The following is a 24,794-nucleotide window of genomic DNA, read 5'->3' as shown; positions in this document are numbered from 1 at the left end:
CAATTAATACTTAAACGCTGATGCTTCTTCGGAACGATCAGTTATGGTCGACTATTATTGGTCAGCCAAATCTTATTTCTTTTCTATTGGTTACCATGTGTATAAATAAAGAAATTCCATGAACAGCATGGTACAACATCAGAACAATAACAAACACTCTTCCTTCTACAAATCAGATAAACAAAACTCTTTCCATAACAATAAACAATCCTTTCACTCTAACTCTTTAACTCCGGTTTTCACGGCTCCCCAAACCGTAGCATCATTGAATGCTTTCTTGCTACAGGCAAGCTCCCCGGTAAACACGCCAATTTGAGCTCAAATGGCTATACGAAAAAAGAGTTCTTATCTGAAAATAAACATTTCTACGCTGAATTCACACGAACCGTAGAAGGAACCGAAACTACCATCAGAGAGCACATTCAAAAAATCTATAATATTAAAACAGAACTTTCGCTCAGAAATCTAAATGATTTTGAAACACTTTATAATTTTAACAAGTGGAACGACTCCCAAGCAGGACAAATTTACCATAGTTTAATTTACGATAGCATGTACAAAGAAAAACTTGCTAAGAATAGCTATATTGCTCTAAGAAAACAGCTTCTTGACATAATTTACCCAAAAACTAAATGCAGAATACTTTCCAATAAAATAGATAAAATCGAGCAGACGGACTATAAAACCATAAACGAATATATGGAGAAAATTTTAAAAGAACTAGAAGGATATATACATGTCAATGAATTGACTAGGAAGGAGGTAGAAAGAAAACAAGAAGAAATCTTCTTTAAAGGTCTAGGTACACACACCACAATAAAAATTACAGACCAACGACTTAAAACGGCTTCATTCGAAGAAGTAATTAATTTTTTATCGGAATTGGAAGAAACCATCATAGCACAATTGACAGACGCTAAACAATACTGTGCAACCACGATATCTGGCTCTAAAGTAACAAAAAACCTTTTTAAACAAAAAATGGTGTAAGTATCACCAATCGAAATTTCATAACACAAAGGACTGTTCCCTGCATAGGAATGATAAAGAACATAAAAAGAATTTACTAATTACTGAAATAAAAACGAATACATCCGATGGAATTAAAATTTTAGGAAAAAACAATGTAGCAGCAAACACATTTTCACGGTGCTTTATAATCCAACCAGCATCTCTAAGAGCCCAATATGAAAATTCTGTCAAAGAATCATGCATCTATAAAAACGAGAAGTTGCTTAAAAATCGAAGCGGAAAATATATTGTCAAACAAAATTATATTTCACAATTTTTAAAAACCATTCACGAAATTTCAGGTCACAGAGGTATATCAACGATATATAATAACATTAAAAAATACTTTCACATAAGTAAAATAGTAAAACACATAACAAAAGTGGTCAAAAGATGAAAAATATGTAGACATTACAAGATTATCAATAATAAACACCAACAAAATGCAAAAATGGAATCTCCAAAACTATATGAACGAATCTCAACAGACATATTTGGACCGTTCAAATATTACGAACAAAAAGACAATTCAACTCCCGAGGAAAAGACAGGATATATCCTGACTATATCAGATATATTTTCAAGAGAAAGTAAATTATTTTTCTTTAAATCTATTAAAACAAGACAAATAATCGAGTCGATAGATTATTGGACAAAAATAAAAGAACAGCCTAAGCACGTAATATCAGATAACGGCAGGCAATACACGTCCTCAGCACTAAAGAACTATTTCAAAGAAGTAGGAATAAATCATATATTGATACCTACATATACACCCAAATCTAACGAAATCTCAGAGCGAATAAATCAGATCATCGCGTTTATACTATCCATTAATAAAAATCAAAGTATACTAAAAACAGTTAAAATGGCCGAGGAAACTTTAAACATAAACTATAATAGAGGAATTCGAACATCTCCATATATTATAGCCAATAAGCGAGATTTCTATGACATTGAAAACAAGCCACAGACATACACACCAAAGCAAAAATTTTTCAGCATATTCCACCTCTCATGAAAGGAGATACAGTTTATAAAAGTAATTTGAGCGCCTCTAAACTTGATCGCAAATATGGACCAAAAAGGTTAATTGAAGAAGTAGGATCTAAAGGGAATTGGTTAAGACTTAAAGATGAAAAAACGTGGACGCACATTCGAAATTTGAAGTTCTGAAGGAGGCCAGTATGTGGTATAATGGATCATACCACATGATTGTTAAAAACCAATTAATACTTAAACGCTGATGCTTCTTCGGAACGATCAGTTATGGTCGACTATTATTGGTCCGCCAAATCTTATTTCTTCCTATTGGTTACCATGTATATAAATAAAGAAATTCCATGAACAAATATGGTACAACATCAGAACAACTACAAATACTCTTCCTTCTACAAATCAGATAAACAAAACTCTTTCCATAACAATAAACAATCCTTCACTCTAACTCTTTTAACTCCGGTTTTCACGGCTCCCCAAACCGTAGCATCATTGAATGCTTTCTTGCTACAGGCAAGCTCCCCGGTAAACACGCCAGGTAGGATTCTGAGATCTTGTGTCTGTCTTCATCGCTTGGTCCTGTTGCTTCGATTATATTTATATCTTTCTCTGTCGGGGGTTGTCTGCTTAACCCGTCTGCTCCGTTAACCTCTCCTTTTATGTAGGTTGATTGAAATGCATACTCCTGCAACTTCATTGCCCGCCTCAGCAATCTACTGGTCGGGTTCTTAGCTTCTTATAGATAAGTCAGGGCTTTGTGGTCCGTCTTCAAAATAAACTCTCTACCTAGGAGATGGTGTCTATAGTTCTCGATGCCTTTTACAACGGCCAAGAGTTCTTTGTCTGTTGTAGAGTAGTTCTTATGGGCTTTCTCTAAACTTTTGCTGAATGAACTTACGAAGTGCTCCTTCCCATCATCTCTAATCTGTGAGAGGATCGCGCCTATTCCATGCTCTGACGCATCTGTAGTCAGTATAAACGGTTTCCTGAGATTAATCTTGTATCTTATTGTCTCTTTACGTCTTCAAATGCCTGTTTCGCCTTTTTGCTGAGAGAAATACTTTTAACACTAAACATTTATTCTAGAATAGGGGCTATAAATAATTATTATTTCACTCAACATCCCCCTCATTCAAAATAATCCTCTACTATTAGCTTAAGTTGCGAGCCATGTCGCTTTATAGTTTTATTATGGACCTTAACGTTATAAGAATTATTTCCTAAAATATTAATAATTATACCTTGCGATTCAAATCTAGGTTTTCCCTTTGTTAAATCGGTTTCTCTTCTAATTATAACTCTATCTCCCTCTTTAAAAATAAATTCAGCTCCTCTTTTCTTCTGTCGTTGGTTAAATTTTACGATTTCTTCGAATTGTTTTAGTTTAATCTCCTGAGCTCTCTTAGGATTACATGCTTCGTCTGGCGACATGCCAAGAGCGGAGTGTCTAACATTATTGTATACATCTAGTACACGCTTAGTTTTTGTCTTCAAATTTCCAAAACTATTATCTTTATATATACCTTCCTGTATTGTCCTATTAAATCTTTCTATTCTTCCGTTTGATTGGTGATGAAAAGGGGAAATATAATGAATTCGAACATTATTTCTCGTTGCCCATTGTTTTACCTCAATACTCAAATTTTCTTTTGACTGATCAAGAATTAGTATTTTAATCTTTATGTCATTATAAACTTCATCAAAAAATTTCACTAGCTTATTACTCTCTCTAGTAGTAATGACTTTAGCCCATGCTTTCCTTGTAAAATAGTCGATCGCCGTAATTATATAGCTTCCATTGATTGGTCCTATAATATCGGCAGCTACCTTTTCGCCAGGTTCGTATGCTGTCACAAATATAAATTTTTTTCCTCTTTGTGGATTGTACATCTTACATCTTAGACATTTATTAATTTCCGTTTTTACCATATGCGACTGTGGTATCCACCACTTAAGAACATGTCAAGAATATTAATATTTATTTGTTTGTTAACCGTATTGGTTATTCTTCTTGTTTCCTGTTCTTTATTCATCTCGTACCCCTGGATGGATAAAATGTTTAAATATTTATCGGAGGGAAAAGTAGTGGACTTGGAGGGAAAGATGTCAAATTTGGAGGGAAATGTTAGTAAACATATCGTATGATATTTAGGATATCATAATCTGCCTCTCCCATCATTTTAGAGTTTGGTGTCGGCAATGTGAATCCACTCGTAGACTCCTTTGACTTTGAACCACCTGCCATTCTTACCAACTGATTCTACTAGGTATGGTCCCGTGAACGCCTTTTCCCACTTCTTAGCTAGAAAGTTTCTTACATACACCTTATCTCCGATTTTTACTTTCTTGATCTTTTTATTCTCCAGATTCTTCTTCGCGGTCTTTGTTATCTTCTTAAGCCGCACTCTTCCTTTAGGGTCAAATTGATTATTCCCCGTGACTAGCTCTTCCGGGGCGCAGCCTATTGATCTTCTGAAGTTTTTATTTAATCTAATTTCGATGTTTTCTAGTATTTTCTCAAGCGGCTCTGATTTGTATAACCTGATTATTTCCGATATAGTGGTATTTGTTCTCTCACAGATGCCATTGCTCTGTGGGTGGTATTTTGGTACATGTATGAGATTTATATTATTTTCAATTGCAAAGTTTTTAACTAGATTACTTGTATACTGTGTTCCGTTGTCTGTAATTATAGTTTTAGGATAATGGAACTCCCTGCACCATTTTTCAAAACACTCAACCACTCTATTGTTTGTGATTTCTCTTAATTTATACACCTTTGTATATCTGGTATAAACGTCGATGATCGTCAATATGAACCATTTTTTATTGTTTATCCTTGATGGACCGTATATATCTGAACATATTTTTTCAAACGGTGTTTTGGCTGTGATTCCCATTTTATCTTCGAGTTTGTGATAGCTAAATTTTTTGTTATGTTTACAGTTTTGACAACTGCTGACTACCCTTTTAATAATTTCTTTCATTTTGTATATATAGTAATAATCTTTCAAGTTATAATATAAAACAAACATTCCTGCATGCTTGCTTTTTAAATGCATGCTTTTAATAAAATTTTCACTTTCACTAGACTTTATGTGTAGTTTGTCGTTTTTCTTAGTTCCCGGAACACCTAAGGTTTCCTTACATACTTCCTTTACTTCCTTTTCATTGTCTGTTTTAATTTGTAATATTTCTTCTGTGGGCGACCGTGATAGATGATCCGCAATTACATTTCTTTTTCCCTCTATGCCTTCTAGTGTAAGATTATATTCATTGAGCATCATCTTCCATCTTATCATTCTGCTATTATTATTTTTGGCATCAAATAGGCAATTTCTGTTATCGCACATAACTTTAACTGGGTATCCCATGACAATTCCTTTAAAGAATATTAGGCTTTGCAATATTGCGAACATTTCTTTTTCGACAATTGTGTAGTTTGCTTCGGCGTCGGTAAATTTCTTGCTGTAATAACCTATGCATCCGTGTTGTTGAAACAATACCGCTCCCATGGCTTTCTCTGATGCATCAGTTTGTAGACAAAATTCTTCCTCATATTTCGGGGCCACCAGTTTTCCATTTTCCTTAATTTCATTGACTAAGGCCCGTATATTTTGCTTCTCGCTCTCTGTTAATTCTATCTTTTGCTCAGCTCCCTTCAGTTTATCAGTTAAATTCATGACTTTGGCACTAAAATTGGGCACAAACTCTCTGTACCAGTTTAAGATTCCTAGGATTTTCTGTAGCTCCCGTCGTTTTGTTATATCTAACTTTACTAATACTTTACCTATATTACTTACATTAGGCTTTATTTCCTTTTCATTTATAATCATGCCTAACATCTCGACTTCTTTAACCGCAAATATACTCTTTTCGAAGTTAATTTTTATTTTATAACTGGATAATCTGTCTAGTACTTGGTTTAAAATCGTATTATGTTCCTCTTTGGTTAAGGTGTATATTAAAATATCATCAATATATACTACTACATTGGGTATCTCTGCCAATATTTTATTTATCGTTCTTTGAAATAGTTTGGGGCCTGATTTAATGCCGAATGGGATTCTTGTATATTTGTAAACATTTCCTAAAATTTTAAAACTGGTCAGACTCATGGAATTTTCTTCTATGGGTACCTGATTGAATCCGTTTTTAGGTCGATTTTAGTGAAATACTTTGCACCCTTGACCTCGTTCATCATATCTTTTATCTTAGGTAGTAAATCCATTTCATCAACTATATTTTGGTTCAATTCCCTATAATCTACTACTAGCCTTATTTCGTTATTTTTCTTGGCAATGACGAATGCGGGGCTGCTGTACTTACTTTCACTGTATTTGATAATTTTCTCTTTCAACAGTCTTTTTATCTCCTGCTTAGTTGCATCAAGGTACTTGTGTGGGATCGTGTATTTTTTATTTGTCAGTCTTAAGTTCCCTTTGTTGCTCAGTTCAAATGCAATTCTCTTGATTTTCATCTCTTTGAATAACTCATTGTTTTTCATGTATTTTAATATCTTCGAGGTGTTCTCGGTGCTGACATTCTTTTCGTTTATGGCAAAACATCTTTGCAATAGTAAATCTCTGTTTTCCTCGTATGGAAGTGGTAATCCGTTAACCATATTGATAATCCTTTGGTTATTACAGATTGTTTGGGTGGCAAAGTTGAGGATGATTTGATTCTCACTTAAGAATTCTACCCCCAAGATTATGTCGGCCGATAGTTCTCTTATTACGTGCAGTCTTGTTGGGGTTTCAATATTTAGACTGCTTATTCGAATGTTTTCTTCTATAATCCCTCCTGACATCTCCTGGTGTCCGTTACCAAATATAAAGTTTACTCCGATGCCCTTCCTCGTAGTGATCCCTAGTTGGTTCACCTTGTCTACGCTTACTAGGTTTTTAGTGCAGCCCGTATCCAATATGGCGATTACAGTCTGGCCGTTAATATACACGGGTAGTTTTACTGTTAGATACTCGGATTTTTCTTTTAAAATTACTTTACAATGGGAAAACGTAATATCTTTATTGGATTTAAATTCCTCTTTCTTTATTTTGCTACTCCTATCTTCGTTTCTTTTATTCCTACTAAAGCAGTCACTAGTGTTATGTGTTCTTGACCTATGCAAGCTACACCATCGATTCATTTCATTTCGTAGCATTGGTTCTCTAACGTCGGTCGAGGTACTTCTGGCTCGATCTAAATCACTATGTATTCTAGCGATTAGTTCCTTCTCCAGAGTTATTAGTAAGTGTATAATTTCTTTGACGTTCTTTACACCAGCTTTCATAACATAATCTTTAGTGGCCTCTGTTAACGAATTTAGGCATACTTCATTAAATCTTCTTTCGTATTCATTCTTAGTATATTTTTCTAGATACGACGCCACTTCTAATTTGGTCTGAATTTCCGTAATCATCTCCTCTATTAGGTCATAATTAGTCTGTTTTATTTCTAGCACTCTTACACCCGCCGAAGAGAATAGGTTTTTTGGATAGGCTATACTTAAGATCTCTTCCTTTAATTTCGCGTACGTCTTAGCATCATTTCCATATTGATTTTCATAACCTTCAATTACATTCTGCAGTACTATTAGATTCTCTTCATCGTTCCATTCTAGTTTATTGCTAATGTCTTCAAATTTTTTAAACCATTTTAACATGTTGGTTTTTTCAATATATTTCACTTTTTCTAATTGTTTAATAATTGGCTCCTTTAGGCCTTTGATTTTGACTTCAAAGCTGATCATTTCTTTGATAGATTCAGTTTTTATCCTTTTGTTTAGTTTAGGATACAGCTTGGTTAAATTTAACTTGTGGTATCCACCACTTAAGAACATGTCAAGAATATTAATATTTATTTGTTTGTTAACCGTATTGGTTATTCTTCTTGTTTCCTGTTCTTTATTCATCTCGTACCCCTGGATGGATAAAATGTTTAAATATTTATCGGAGGGAAAAGTAGTGGACTTGGAGGGAAAGATGTCAAATTTGGAGGGAAATGTTAGTAAACATATCGTATGATATTTAGGATATCATAGCGACATATCTTTCCAATGATATTTTTTCCTTAATTCATTTTCAATAACTTTTGATCCTCTGTGAACTAATTCTATATGTTTATTCCTTATGATAGACCTTTTTTCTTCTTCGCTAAATTCAATCATATTTATTTCATCCGTATTTAACTCATTAAGATAAGATCTTGACAAACAATCGACGTGAGGAATATCTGTCCCCCTTTTGTACTCGATCGTGTAATTATACTCACTCAATTTATCAAGCCACCTTTGTATACGTAACGATTTTATTTCGCCTTTATTTAGGACCTCTAGAGCTTTGTGATCAGTTATTACTTTAAACTCATTTCCATATAAAAAATATCTAAAATTTTCCATTCCCCATAGGACACCCAAGCATTCTTTCTCGCTGATACTGTAATTTCTTTCCGCTGGAACCAATCTTCTAGAAGCGTACGCGATTGGGTACACATGCCCTTCATTTTCTTGTGACAAGATCGCTCCCAGACCAGAGTCACATGCATCCGTTTTTAATATGTAAGGTTTACTAAAATCTGGCTGTTTAAGCACACTGCTCGACAATACAATTTTCTTTAATGTATTAAAAGCAGCATCCTGTTCCTTCCCCCAATTAAATTGAATATCATTTTTTGTAAGATCATATAAACATCCTCCGATTTTTGAACAATTAGGAATAAATTTTCTATAATAATTAATAAGTCCCAGAAATTCTTGCAGTGATTTTTTATTGATTGGTCTTTTCATATCGTTAATTGCTTGGTCCCGTGTAATTTTTGGCTTAATTTCGTTATATGCTATTAAATGTCCCAAAAAGGTAAGTTCTTTAACCTTATATATTGTTTTATCCTCATTAATAATTAAGTTATAGCTTTTAAGCTTTGTTATGATCTTCTCATAATTAAAATCATGTTCTTCCTCGTTTTCTCCAAAAACCAGTATGTCATCCACATACACGAAGCAACGTTTCCCTATTTCTTCTTGTAAAACATCATCTATAAATCTTTGAAAAATTGCCGGAGCATTTTTAAACCCCATTGGCATAACGTTCCATTCATATAATAGGTGCTTAAATCTGAAAGCGGTCTTATATCTATCCTTTTCCGCTAATTCTATACAAAAAAATGCATCTTTTAAATCCAATTTACTAAAATATTTTTTTCCACGAAGCCCGTATAAAAGCTTATCAATGTGTGGTAAGGAGTAATTATCTAGCTCTACCAATTTGTTTAACGAAACTAAATTTGTAGTAACTCTTATAGAACCATCTGGTTTAATTACTGGTCTTAAATTATTCAACCACGTTGATTTTGATTTTCTTATGTAATTTTTCCTTAGTAGTTCTTTGATAGATTTTTCCACTCCTTCTTCTAACTTTTTTGGTAGTGTATAGACCTTTTCAACAATTTTTTCTCCTTTTATCGTATTTATTTCACAAATTCTATTGCTAGACACCCTTTTCAATATTTCTTGTAATGTCTTTTTTCCTACAAGTATTTTAAATTTTTCCACCTTAGGGAATATAAAAAATTTAGAACGATAACTTTTACCACCATAAGAGAAATCTAATATCACATATTCTGTAATCCCGAATCTTTCTTCTAAACATGTTAAAAAATATATTTCCTCTGTACTTCTATAAATTTTTAAAGTTAGTTCAGAAGCAGCCTTTTTACTCATAAAATTATAGTAAGAACACGAGTCAAAAGTTACATTAATTTTTTCATTATAAACATATATTAAATCTTCTTTATTGTTAATAAAGTTTGCATCCAACATTCCGCCTTCTTGGTGGATCTCATTTATCCTTTTATACTGTAGTTGTTTACCATCAGTTATTTTCTTCTTCGCAAAACAGTCTTTAGCGATATGCCCATCCTTGTGGCAAAAATAACATGAATATCTTTTGTTGATGTTATTGGAGGCAGGTTGTCTTATTTTTGTTATATCGTTATTTTCCTTTTCCACTTCATCAATTATTTCAAGGAATTCTTTATTAATTTCATATTGCCCCGTTAATACCATTTTTATAGCCTTATATCTTGATAGGATTCCATTTCTTATTATCTTCCTTTTATCCGTATTTCTGATATTTTCCTTTAGACATTTCTTTTCTACATCTTTGATAAATTCCACAATACTTTGGTTTTCTTTTTGTTTTAAAGTATATAATTCGTACAATCCAGTACCGCAGTCAAATTCCGTTTCTGCCAACTCTTTCCACATTTCAAATGTTAAGGAACATTTCCGTTTCTCCTTCATTAACTTACTATGCCAATCTAGTATCTCAATGTTGGCTTTATGAATAAAATAATCAATTTTTTCCTCATTTGATAATTTATTAAAACTGGAAAGTAAAGAAGCTCTTTGTAGCTCCTGCAAGATATTTTCACTACTAATCTCTGTTTTCATATTCTCCACCATAAACATTTATTCTAGAATAGGGGCTATAAATAATTATTATTTCACTCAACAAACACTTTGCTTTGACTCTCCTTTAAACAGTTCGTAGAGAGGGGCTGCTAACGCAGATAAGTTAGGGATGAACTCTCTACAGTAATTTATGAGCCCAAGAAACGACCGTAGTTAAGCAATATTTACGGCTCCTTATACTCCTTTATGGCTTTGACCTTCTCTGGGTCCGGGTTGGTCGTCTTAATCGTTACTATATTCCCTAGAATTTTAATTTATTCCATGAAAAAGTGGCACCTCTTCCCGTTAAGTGCGATTCCTGCTACATTAAGCTTACCCAATACGATTTTTAAGTGTTCGCGGTGTTCCTGATGATTTTTAGACAGAAAAAAATGTCATCACTGTATGGTATGACAAATTTTTTGTTTTATTTCACAAAGATCTTATCCATAGTTCTCTGAAAAGTAGCTGGAGCATTACATAGCCCAAACGGCATCCTGTTAAATTCACAAAGTCCTCCTCTACAGCTGAATGCTGTCTTCTCCTTGTCTACTTCTTCAACGGATATTTGATAATACCTGACGTAGCATCTAATGTCGAAAAGATAGCAGCGTCCGCTAGATCGTCGAGAATTTCGTCAATTCGTGAAAGGAGGTATTTATATTTGACTGTATTCTTGTTGAGATCTCTGTAATATATACAGAGCCTGATCGACCATAAAGGTTTCGTTACTAGAACATCTCTACTGTTCCAGGGGCTCATACTATTTCTTATTACACCCAACTCCAAGTTCTTCTTGATCTGTTGTGTGATTTCCTCTTCAAAGTGCAGAAGGATCTTTCCGTTTTTTGGTAAATTGCCTTCGCTACTGTTGTCTCGATTTGATGCTTCCCAATGTTACAAAGTGTAAGCTCTGAAATTTCAGTTTTGAACATGTCGTGGCATTTCGCTTCGATTGAGATGTAATTGACTTTGTTAATCAGAGAGCCTTTCCTGATTGTATCGGCGAATTTAAAGATCAGTTGTTCCAGTAATATGGGGTTCGTCCGAATAGCGTCAACTTCTAAGATTATGTAGTCTGGCGCCCGTTACTTGACTTAAGGGCTGAAAGTAATTGAAGCTTCTCCCGCTTTAAAATTGATATTTATACATCCTCCTGTAATCTCAAGTGGTGTCCCCGAGGCTGCTCGTATGATCGTTGAAGATCTGGTCAATCTGATATTTGTCCCTTCGAGGACTCTTGTGGGTATCAGGGAGACATCAGCCCCGGTATCGATTAATGCTCGATATCGTTTACGATTGAATTCTAGGTTTATGTAGCAGGGGTTAGTGGAACAAGTGTTGATCTTGTAGTTTTCTATGGTGTAGGGTATATTTCCCTTCTTCGCTGGTGCGGCCTTCAAGGCCCTGTTATCTAGTGTCTCCTCCGTATTAGTCGTGTTACTTTTTATAGGGAATGCTATCCAAGCAACTTCCTCTGTGCGCCTCAGGAATTCACTCCAATCTTGGCATTGACTAACAAAATCATAAAGAATTGATTTGAGGGCTGAAGGTGCCTTCTTGAGTACAATGGGGCTGACTGCTTTGCACTCCATTGTTTGTTGCTCTATAAGAGAGTTTCCTTTCCTGCAGAAGTCTATGAAAGCATCTAGGTTGCCAAATTGTTGCGGTTTATCAAACTCGTCTAGAGTGGCCAGAGTTTTCTGTGAACTGTAAAATCTCGATTTTAGACTCTTAGTAACCTCTGCCAGATCAAGTTCGGATGCCCGTTCAAATGACATGGCTATCCATGAGCGGGCTCCCGTAGACCCAGGCAGATAAGTCTGGTGGTCTGATCTTCTGTCAGTCCATCACCCTCGCCGTAAACGTTGTGTCACGCAACCATGTATTTATATCCTCTTCCCTCTTTCCATTGAAGCAGCCAACAGTTTTTATCGCTGTCGCCATGTCAAATGCTTTATTATTTACGAATTGCATGGGGTGAAAATATAAAATAATTATAGAAGGATACGACAAGAATATTAATGAGATTGAAAAGGATAGTCAAGAAGTAGATCAAAGCTTTATTACATATAAAAATAATTTTATTTATGTTGGGACTAAAAAAGTGCCCGTGGTTTCTGATTTAAGTGCGGCCTACAACTTTATCTCTCTTCAAGCTGTCTATGATTTAAAATTGAAACTCTATAAGAATATGAATGATTTGAAATTTTTCACATGTCTTGAAAAAGAATTTTTAGTTGAAAATCATGTTATTGTGGAATACAAATATGGTGATAGAATATTTAAAAGCAGAATGGGTTAAGTTCTCGACTTACCCCCCCCCCCACCCCTAAAAAAAAACAAAAAAAATTATTCCACAATTGTAAAATCTATTTTAGAAATAATATCATATGCTAAATACTAAAATTACCTATTTCAAAAAATTCTATCATTTTATGAAATAGATCTTCACGATATATTAATTTGAATCCATTAATGTAAATCTTTCTTACAAGATTCATAATAGTACCATGACTAGTTCCGCTTTTTCTTAGTTCTCTTTTAAGAACCGACCACATATCCTCTATAGTCTTTGTATGCGCACCAGTAATATTATCAAAATTTTGGCTGTGATTCACAGTCAAATGTAAATACTCATATTCTACACAGATTGTTTGAATATCACTATAGCCGCGCCAACAATCTGTCACAATTGTGGTCCCCGGAGCAATTTTTCTTGTGATTAATTCAACAAGAGTAGCTCTTGTTCTATTTTCTACGATTTCAAAGAAAAAAGAATTCGCATCCAATCTCACAACGCCTCCAACTGCCCATACTTGATATTGAAGAACCCTTCCCGCATGGTTTTTACTTTTTACAAGTAAAGTTTCATCAATTTCAACAATACAACCGACGCCGCCAATCGTTTGATTGTTTATATATGTTGAATAGGAGACGCACACGGCGTTATTAAAACGCGCAAACCATCTTGATACCGTACATTTACCAATATTAAGTTCTAACGTGGCGGCCAAATTACTTGAAACCTTTACCCATTCGCAAATCAATATTAAAAGATCCTCAATAGGCAATTTTAAGTTCTTAAAAACGCTTTGTTTCATTATGGTTCCTTTGTAAGAACATTTTGTACCATCACGTCTTAAATAACAACGATAGTTTTCAGTGTTGGTCCGATTTTGAGTCATTGGTATATTGCATTTATTGCACATAGGGACCCTCAAAATGATTTTTGCAATTAAAAATTGCATTAACTCATTTTTTTTATAGATGAGTTTTCTAAATTCTTTAATTCTCATTATGGTCAAATAATTTATTTTTTTATTTTTTTGGGGGGTGGGGGTGGGGTAAGTCGAGAACTTAACCAAATTTAAAATATTAATAGGAAAAGAGGATATTTGTAAAGTCTTTCGACAACCGAACAATAGAATTTGTGAGATCAATACAAAACCAGGAGAGAAGGTGATAGAACACGTTTATAGTTTACCAAAGAAATTGGAGGAAGGAATACAAAACTCTATAAATGAGTAATTAAAAAACGGGTATATAAGGAAATCTAATTCAACATGGCTAAATAACCTTAGGCCAGTGATCAACCCGGATGGATCCATAAGAGTTACTACGAATTTAATAGCGCCCAACAGATTGGTAGATCTAGATAATTATTCTTTCTTAATATTGAAAGACTTATATACAGTCTTAAGACATAAGATATTTTCAAAAATTGATTTCAAAGATAGATTTTTTTAAATTAAATTGGCTGAAAAAGACAAACACAAAACTGCTTTCAGATTTAATCATTTATTGTACAAATGAAACACAATGCCCATGGGGTTTAAAAATGCACCAGCCGTTTTCCAAAGATTTATGAACAACGTCCTTGGAGAAGAAATAGGGAAAAATTTCTTTGTCTATGTTGATGACATCCTTATTTTTGGTAGAAATGAAGAAGAACATGATACAAGCTATACAAAGGTTATTAACAAGCTACAAAAATATGAGCTACGAATTAACGAGTCAAAGACTATACATAAAAAAGAGAACATAGAATTTTTAGGCCATGTTATTGAATATAACAAGATAAAGCCGAAATTTTCGGCTGAACAAGGAATTGAAAATATAGAAAGACCAGATAATAGAAAATCTTGTGAGGAATTTTTAGGATTGATTAATTACTATCGTAAATTTATTCCACAATGTTCAATCATTGCCGGGCCATTGTATGATTTACTTAAAAAGGATGTTGTATTTAAGTGGGAAGAGGAAGAAGAAAAAGCTTTTAAGAAATTAAAAAGTATATTGAGATCACGCGTGGTTCTATCCCAACCCGATTACAAAAAACCTTATATTTTGGAAACAGATGCATGCCAGTCAGGAATAGGAGCTATCCTCTCACAGGATCATGGAAGTGGTCCAGTACCAATTGCTTTCGCTCCAAGAAGATTGTTACCTGCTGAGATAAACTATGGAATCAGCGAAAAGGAATGTTTAGCGATGTCATGAGGGATGAAACATTTCAGATTTTTCCTCTATGGAAATGAATTTACTGCAGTCACTGATCATAAGGCCCTAAAGGCACTAAATCGGGAGAGATAAAATCTTTGCGGATCCAACGATGGTTAGACAAACTTAGTGAATATAATTATTGTGTTGTATATAGAAAAGGAACAAACATTCCACATGTGAATTGCTTATACAGATCATCAAGACAAGAAATATTAGAGATTAAAAATCTAGAATTAGAAATGACTAGGGAGACAAAAGAAAAATTATCCGTAAGAAACACCTAGAACTTGTCCATAGAGGTTATAAAGCAGTTCAAAATGAACTTAAAAAGAAATACGATTGGAAAGATATGGAAAAATTGACTAAAAACGAGCTAAAGAGGTGTATTCGGTGTAAAATGTATAATCCTAAAAGAGGGGAAAGAATTTTATTTGTAAATTAATATGCGATTGGAAAGAAAGTAGCAATAGATATTATTGGTCCAGTTTACAACCAATATATCGTGTCTGGGATTGATTACTTTAGTCGATTGGATTTGGAAAGGTACTAAGTTTCGGGGAGAGTAAGAAAATTGTAAAATTTTTAGATATGATAAATCAAAAAATTAAGATACATAAACTAATTTTAGATCAATCGAAAGAAACCCTAAGTAAAGAAATAAGATGTTGGGCCCCAAGTAATAATGTCAAATTACATTATACCTCACCATTTCACCACCAGTCCAACGGAAGAGTGGAAAATTTCAATAGGACAATACAAGAAGGAATATACAAACAAGAGGGAAAAGAAAATCTTAAGATTAGACTTTCAAAGGTTTTAGATGTATATAACAATAAATATCATAGTAAATTAGGTATGTCTCCGAATGAAGCTTTAAACCCGACCAATTTCCAAAAGGTGAAAGAAAAACAATATGAGGAGATACTAAAATTAAATGAAAGAAATAATAACCGAGAAACCAAACCACAATTTTCAGAGGGAGATAGCGTTAATATAAAAACAGAAACAGGTGTCAAAAAAGGAGAACCCAAATTTAAGGTTAGAGATTTAATTTATAAAGTTTTAGAAAACAACACATATCTAGTGAGGACAGGAAACAAAATTATTAAGCGGCAATCTTCTCAGCTGAAATTGATAATAGACAAATGTTTTTAAGAGGGGGAAGTCGAGATTTAAAAAAGGATACTTTATACTCTTAATTGTTACATAATATCTGGGATTGATTATTTTTCGAGAAAGGAATTTGAAAAGATAATTAAGTCAAGACAAGATAGGAATGTCCTCAAGTTTGTGAAGGAACTCCATAAAGAATTAAAAACTCAGATGTTAGTTTGCGATCAATCTAAGGAAAATTTAAGTAAGAAAAATAAAGATTTTGCAAGAGAAGAAAATTTTGAGCTGCATTACACCTCTCCGTTCCATCATCAATCAAATAGGCGGGTTGAGAAATTCAACAGAACTCTACAAGACCTAATATATAAGAATAAACAGGATAAACTTTTTACAAATAAGCTAGCAAGAGCAATAAAATATATAATGAATTACATCACGCTGGCATATATATGACGCCCGAAGCGGCCTTTAAAGAAGAAAATCATCAACATTTAATGTAAATACAATTAAGAAAAGAATTAAGTTCAGTAAAGAAAACTACAACAAAGAGAGGGAAGAAATATTAAAAAAGGATGATATAGTAATAGTTAAGGAGGAAGTAGGGGAGACTAAGGGACAACCCAGATTCAAGGCCAGAGGAATAATTCTTAACAAGGCTGGAGAGAATTCATATAACATTAAAGTAAAAAATAAAATAATCAAAGGGCATCATCACAACTTAAAGTAATGTAGACGAGCTTTTTTCTTGACCGGTGGGATGTTGTATTATTTAAAAATTTATCTATTCACCCCTTAATTTTATCATGAAAAAAGATCTTAAAATTAAATAGAACAAAATATTATAAATACAGAATATAACAGGAATAGGCTGTCCATATCTGTAGATACAATCGCTCTCATATATTTATTTTCAAATTAAAAGAAATATTATAAGCCGCTACTAAACAATCTGGAACTTGATTGAATGATTTTTGAGATTTACGGGATTTTGTTATATTTTATGCTTTGTCTGCGGTTTAAATTTATGTGCTTAATTAAATTTTTTTCTATAAAATATAACCAACATATCTCATTCTGAATTAACTGTACAATATAAAAATTATGTTATTTGCCAGAATGATTTACAAGTATCTTCATTGCCAATGTTCTCTAAAACAAAAAAATATCCTAATTTTTCTTAAATAAAATTTCTTCGATTTGTTGGTTAGAGAGTACGTATTATGCTATTAGTGAATTTAATTTTCGTATATATTTTGTACACAGAGATTCCTTTTTTGATGTACTTGTACTATAAATATACTTTCCCTAGTTGTATCGTATAGCCATAAATAAATAGTTTATCTATCTTTACTTGGCAGTATCTAAGGCCATCTCGCCTTTTAGTACTTCTTGGTTGTTGTCGCAGATATTTGTCTAACAAATATTACACAATTTACACATTTTATGCAACAAAAATACTGATATGAATGTTAAATATTTTGTGATCTAGCTCATGCAAAGACAGAAATTCATAGACACGTTTTGACTAAAAAAACAGTTTATACTATCGTCATTTCCCTTTTTACAATAACCTATAAAAGTATGTGTAAATATTTGGTATTGAAGGTTGTTGATAAGTCAAAGAAGATTTGATCATTTTTTAGTTTTGTTCTTTTAAACAAGAAAATTAGCAGAAAGATACATTCAATAATTCCATATATTTATCTTTCGTAAATCTCAAGATCAATTGGAAAACATTGTTTGACTACATTTAAATTGAAAGACACAACATAGTTTTTATGTAAAAAATAGTATTCCTTTTAATTTTTAATTAAATAATTGTGGTATTAATTGCCAGGATATATTATTTATTTGGGTATAATATTCGGCTTATTAATTACTTTTCACAAGATACGCTTACAGTCTCATCTGGCAGTTCCAGGACTTCCTTCTAAGATTACTCATTGGGCTCTCGAAGACCCCTTCCTGATCTGTATCAAGCCCATGTCTGGCTGACATAGTTAGGCTTTCTAAAGTCATTTTAAGGACTCTTGACTGTATATATGCTTCCGTTCTGGGTTCTAATCTAAGCACTTTGATATGCGTACGGTGAAAATTAGTTACTATTCCATCCCACGTCATCACATAAGGAATAATTTTCGGCTTGTATTTGTGGAGAGAAGCCACATGATTTGCGAGCAAGTCGTATTAATGTTTCTTTTCTGTTTCTACTGCATGGAGTTTGTTAAAACTTGTGATTCCAACTTCTATAACGATCACTTCTGGTATTAATTGCCACATTATTATTTTTATTCTTATTTTCCCTCCAAGTGAATTTTCTTCAAAATAATTTACTATAAATATTTTCCTTTTGTTTTACCCCACACAAAAAGGGATGTACGATCAAGAGAATATCAATTACAATGGGAGGACACCAAGAAGCCTACCCCCCCCCCACAAGAGAAGTACTAACTACCCACACGGGAATACCAATAAATACTATTTTAATAAAACTAATTTAAATGCAGGGAGAAGCATTATTGAATGCTATTTACTAAATGGCCATCTCCCTGGTGTAAACACCACAATGAATTCATTAAGTGTTAGAGAATCACTTACAATACAAAAAACCAAGCACTATTAAGTGAAGTGATTGTTCCAAAGGAAAGTGTGACCTTTGAGAAGAAAGTAATGGAACTTCAATTAGAATCCAAGAAAAAATATATAAAATCAAAGACATCAAAAAGACTGTGATTTGAAACATATGGAGAAATTTGAAGCATTGGCTAATGCCAATGAATGGACAGATGAGCAGATGGGTATAATTTTTCATTCTCTGATAGACAATGATAGATTTGAAGATAGCTTTACAAGAAATAGCTATAAGAAACTGAGAGAAGAGTTGATTGAAATAATTTATCCTAAAAGCGAAGCCAGGTTAGTGTTGATAAAGTTAGAAACCATAAACAAGTTCAATATAAGCATATAGTCGACTATTTTAATGAAGTGTCGAGTGTTATTGAATTATATGGTATTATGAAGGGCTTAAATAAAAAAGACTCTGAAAACAGACTCAATGAAGCCTTTAATAGAGGACTAGGAAATTTCACAGCGATTGAAATATATAAACAGCGATTAGACAACCTCCCAACCGTTGAAGTAGTTAGATATCTTCAAGGGCTGGAAGAAAACATTATTTTGCAAGGAACGCTAGCCAACATGAGCGTAAGGCATAATAACAACATAAGAAATAATAATAATAATAATAATAATCAAGAAGTACCAAATAATCTGATTAAGAATAACAAATGGTGCTCTATACACCAGATCAAATCCCATAACACAAGAGATTGTTCTTAAGATCGAAAGAAATTAAAAAGAAAAATGTAGAGAACGAAAGAAAATCTTTTGTTATTAACGAAACTAAAATCACCGGATCAAGAAAACTTGAGCTTGAAGCCGACATTGTTGGTGGTCTAGAAGTGTTTACACTAGATAATGGATCAGATGAGAATTTCATTACAGAAAAGCAGGTGTTAAACTTAAACGTGAAACAGGAAGAGACTAAACCAATTCAGGTTTCATTTGGGAAGGGAGAGATGGAAGTAACATCAAAACTAGTAAGAGAAACCGTAACCATTGACAAAGATGAGTATATTGTTGAATTTTATGTTTTAAAAAATTTACCAGTAAAGTTTATTCTAGGTCTCAAATTTTTTGAAAGCAATAACTGTATAATCAATTTTGGTAAAAGAACGTTAACTATTAAAAATAAGGTGATCAAGTTATTAGGTTGTGATAAAACAATTGATGAGATATTAGATGAACGCTTAAGTGAAAAAATTTGCTTCGTGACACAGGTTGCGAAAGAGCTCTTAAATAAAAAAATTAAGGATTATATGCTAAACAATTCTAACTTTAAAAGTATGCAGTCAGTACCTGCTACATTTACCATAAAAAATTCTATGAACGTAATTCAGTCACAAGGATATTGTGTACCGAATAAATATTACGAACAAGGAAAGGCCGAGATTTTTAGATTACTTAGAGAGGATATAATCGAATTAAGCAACTCTCCCTTTTCTAGCCCAGCCTTTTTCCTAAATCAAAAAAATAACGATCTTAGATTAGTAGTAGACTATAAAAAAATTAATGAACATATTGAAGATGATCCATGGATATTACCTAAAATAGACGACTGTTTAAGAATAATGGGTGAAAACAATTATTTTAGTCAACTCGATCTTCAGAACGGTTTTAACCAAATTCAGATAAGTAATGAAAGTAAAAAATATACGTCATTTATGTTATAGGGACGGCAGTATCAATATAAAAGAATTCCGTTTGGAATAAAACCAGGTCCTTAAATATTTCAGCGATATATTTCGGAGATATTAAGTGATACACCAAATTGTTTTGTGTACATAGATGATATAGTTATTTATACTAAATCAAAAGAAGAACACTTTAAGATTTTAGGAAGTGTACTAGACAAGCTACACGTTAAAAGTGTGAAGATAAATTTTGATAAGTGCAAGTTTTTCCAAGAAGAAATTAATGTTTTAGGTATAGAATAGATAAAAATGGAATTTATCCAAATCTTAAAAGTCTAGAAAATAAAATATTTACAAAAGAGATATCTACCAGAAAAGATGTACAGAAGATAATGGGAGTTATAAATTGGTACAGGAAGTTCGTACTAAACTTATCAACAAGAATTCATGAAATTAGCAATTTGTTGAAATTAGATAACAAAAAGATTTGCTTAAACGATAAGTCAAAAATAATAATTAATGACGTCATAAAAGATATAACAAATGGGGCTAGATTGTCTTTCTCGGACTATACTAAAAAATTTATACTGGAATGTGATGCCTCAGATTTGGGGATTGGTGCAGTTTTGAAACAAAGTGATAGAGTGATAGGATATCATTCAAAGAAGCTCAATTGGTTTGAACTAAATTACACCATGTTTGAAAAGGAATACTTATCAATAGTCCTAGCGTCAATACATTTTAAAAACATTATTCAAGGTTGTTATACGGAGATACACACCGATAGTAGAAATTGTATACATAATAATCAAAAGAAAACATCAAGGTTTGAAAGATGGAAATTATTAATGAATAAATTTAATCATAAAATACTCCATATAGACGGAGATAAAAACGTTATAGCCGATAGCTTATCTCGGTGCTTATACATCGAAGACTCAAACATTAAAAATGAGTATGATAATTTAATTAATAAATGTTCGGTAAAAACACACACCGGAAAGATGAAGGTTTGATAAATGTAACAGAGTAATTATAAAGTAAAATAAGATGCGGTCTTTATTAGAACAGATACATAAATTATCCGGGCATAGAGGAATTGCCACCATGTATAACAATTTAAAAAATTATGTTAATATAAGAAACATGGTTAAATTGAAAAAAAATGTAACTAAAAGTTGTGGAATGTGTTACAGACTAAAGAAGGACAGATATAAGCACAATATAGAAAATAAAATCGTTTCAGAACAGAAATTTGAGAGAATTTCAATGGTCATTTTTGGTCTATTTAACGTTTCTGATTATAAAAACGACTGTGTGAAAGAGATAGGGCATATATTATCTATAACTGATATATATTCAAGGTTTGCTAAATTATTCTTCTTTGATGTGGCATCCCACATGTCAAACATATCATTTTTGACATTTCTTGATTTGTTTACCCTGTAAACAAACAAAAAAAAACTATAAAAGAAAATTCCATACTTAGGTGTATGGAAGATAAGAGAAATAAACATTTTACTCAAAACTTATCTTTATTGGAGTTGTACTTCCGCGGGAGGTACGACATATTGAATTTAATAAGAGTGTACAAATATAATGTACTCCCACCCACGCGAGGAAGAGAAATCGCAGGGCACAACTCCAAAATTCAAGAAACAAAAGTAGTCACCATAAGAATTAAGACAGGTGAAGTTGATCTAGGAATCACTAAGAATGTAGAACTGATCAACGACATTTTCGAAATCGATCTACTAGGATGGTTCAAAAAGATCGAAGAAATTTTCCAAAGGAACCAATGGAATGAAGAAACTAAAAGGCTCTTTTTATACGATCTTATAGAAGATCAGATTATAGATAAAACCAAATTGAAAGATGATTTTGAAGAGAACAAAAAATACATCATGTCCAAAGTATTTTCACAGAAAAGGGTCGAGAACTTAATAGCAGAACTGGATAATCTCAAACAGACTGACCACATCTTCTTCGACGACTATGTAAACGAAATCATGAATCGATTAACTATCTACAGTAAAGTATCCAACTTTAGCATGAAAGAATACGAACGAAGATCAAAGGAATCTCTATACAGAGGACTAGGCTTAGAAACAGTAAGATATCTCGAAACACTACCCGAAATCATACCAGCCCTAAAAAGAATAAAAGAAAACATAATAACAAGATTTAACATACCGAGAAAGCTAAATAACACCTCAGGTATAAGATTCATGAAAAAATGGTGTAAAGTCCACAAAACTTTGGGACATACAACAAGAGACTGCGGGCAAAGCAATGAAACAAATCGATCGAATATGAGCAAAGTAAAACACGAAAAATTCAACAACTACAAAAAGACATTAGTTCCCGATACCAATCAAAACTTAAAGAATACAACGAGAAAGACTTCAGAGCCCAGGGAAAATAAAAACTCTTTAAACTATGTTATTTTAGAAAATCGTACCATTGGCGAATAACTCGATATCCCACTCATAATCAACACAAAACATGAGTCAACAGGAACTATAGACTGCGGAGCAGGATTAAACTTTATCAAAGCAGATCTCGTAGAACAATGGAACATCACCACCAGAGAAAACAAAGAGATCCAGGTAACGTTCGGTAATAAATCTAGTGAAAAAACTAACACTACAATAGAACTCGACTTAAAATTAAAGGAGCAAAACGAGACATGCAAGATCGAATTTTACTTATTAAAAAACCTACCAGTCAATATTATACTTGGTAGAGATTTCATATCGAAAAACGATATTATATTAGATTTTTCCAGAAATAAAATAATCTGGAACAACGCAACCGTAAATATGAAAACAAATGCAGAAGAAACAGAATTCGAAAACCCCCCAGGAAAAATACTTATCACTAAGGAAGAAGGAAGACTTAGGGAAATTATAGATAATTATAAAAAAGAAATCAAAGAAAATTGTCCTATAAACACAGATCACGTTAAATTACAAGTTTCAAACAACGACATAAAATGTAAGAAAATTAACTATGCCGTACCATCAAACTTTAAAGAAGATGCAATAGCCGAAACACAACGACTTATAACCGCTGACATAATAGAAGAATGTAATGAAAGATACACAAGTCCCGCATTTTTTAAGAAAAAGAAAAATGGGAAAATGAGATTAATAGTAGACTATAGAGAAATAAATAACTTTGTTGAAGATGAAGTGGAAATAATACCCAAAATGGACGATATTATTTATCAACTTGGTAAAAGCGAAGTAATAGGCAAATTAGACTTGACAAACGGGTTTAATCAATTACTCTTAGCAAAAGATAGTAGAAAATGGGGTTCGAGTCCCAGGGGCACCAAATTGTTTCTACTTTCTATGATGCAGTTGGAACAACTCAGATGATGAAAATGTCCACGGTAATCATTAAGTTGATTCAATGAAACTTGTGTGTGTCCAGCCACAAGGGGATTAGCATCTAGTGTAGAAACGCACCTCAAGGCCAAAAAGCAGTATCGCCCTTTGGTGACTTAATGATACATAAAAGTATCTAATGGGTACGGCCTAGTTGGAGCCCATGGCTGGTGCACTCTAGAGTGGGATCCTAGAGCTAACTAAGAGACTAGACGAAGTAGGGCAATAGAAGGTCTCGTGGACCCTATCCTACATGATTCTGTAACACGGTGGCCGAAACTAGTGGGAGACTGGTGGTCAACGCAGTCCAATAAAAATGCCGGGCTGGGGATGTGGTCGTGTAAGGAGCCGTGTGTGCGATACAGATGATTGTAGGGACCTTTGAGTCAGTACGATGATGTCTCTCCTCGGGTTATAGATAACCATGCCCGTTAAGTATATCCGCTGTGAGGTCACTCTGGACGCGATTTGAGGTATAAATGGAAAGTGTTCTCCTGGAGCCAAAGTCCAATGGATACGGCGGAGCTTGCTGCACCGGCAAGTTATACGGAGGGAGTTTTAGTGAGTAAGAATCCCACAGTACCAGTTGGAAAAGGATCAAACCCAAATCCCTCTGGTCCCTATGTAAGGTTTCTCCCTACCTCTTACTTGCAAAGAAAAAAAAAAAAAAAAAGATAGTAGAAAATGGACAGCATTTTCGATATTTGGTAAAACATTCAGGTACAAAAGACTTCCTTTTGGATTAAAAAATGGACCAAAAGCTTGTCAGAAAATCATGAACAAATACTTTTCGGGATAAATAACATTTCAGTATATATAGACGACATAATAATTGCCACAAAGGACTACGAATCACACCTCAATACGCTTAAAGAACTGTTCACAAGATTGAAACATTACAATGTAAATGTAAATTTCGCAAAATCAGAGTTTTGCACAAAGGACACCGAAATCCTAGGAACAAGAATTTTTAACGGAAAAATGTACCCTCTCACGAAAGACTGTAAACTAACAGAAAACATGAAATGCCACACTAAAAAAGACCTGCAAAAAATAATTGGCATATTT

At 33.2% G+C, this 24,794-nt stretch overlaps 2 protein-coding genes across 3 annotated transcripts; both read right to left on the bottom strand.

Moving 5' to 3' along the window:
• Positions 1–3,138: 3,138 nt before the first annotated feature.
• Positions 3,139–3,939, bottom strand: VNE69_10045 (integrase catalytic domain-containing protein; the record flags this gene model as incomplete). The annotated part of the gene is made up of 1 exon (XM_065474767.1): positions 3,139–3,939. The coding sequence occupies one exon, from the start codon at positions 3,937–3,939 to the stop codon at positions 3,139–3,141; it is 801 nt and encodes a 266-aa protein (XP_065330839.1).
• A 7,072-nt stretch (positions 3,940–11,011) lies between these two features.
• Positions 11,012–12,439, bottom strand: VNE69_10044 (LTR retrotransposon; the record flags this gene model as incomplete). 2 transcript variants are annotated; one of them, XM_065474766.1, is made up of 3 exons in its annotated part: positions 11,012–11,349; positions 11,613–12,285; positions 12,317–12,439. In XM_065474766.1, 3 exons carry the CDS (start codon positions 12,437–12,439, stop codon positions 11,012–11,014), a joined length of 1,134 nt encoding a protein of 377 aa, XP_065330837.1. The 2 variants fall into 2 exon arrangements, with proteins under 2 accessions (XP_065330837.1, XP_065330838.1); XM_065474765.1 differs by lacking the exons at positions 11,012–11,349; positions 12,317–12,439 and having other exon boundaries at positions 11,560–12,243.
• Positions 12,440–24,794: the final 12,355 nt, after the last annotated feature.

Source organism: Vairimorpha necatrix, chromosome 10 (genome assembly GCF_036630325.1).
Source record: "Vairimorpha necatrix chromosome 10, complete sequence".
Taxonomy (NCBI): Eukaryota; Fungi; Microsporidia; family Nosematidae; genus Vairimorpha; species Vairimorpha necatrix.
Note: the sequence above shows the minus strand (reverse complement) of the source record. Positions and strands in the feature narration are given on the sequence as shown.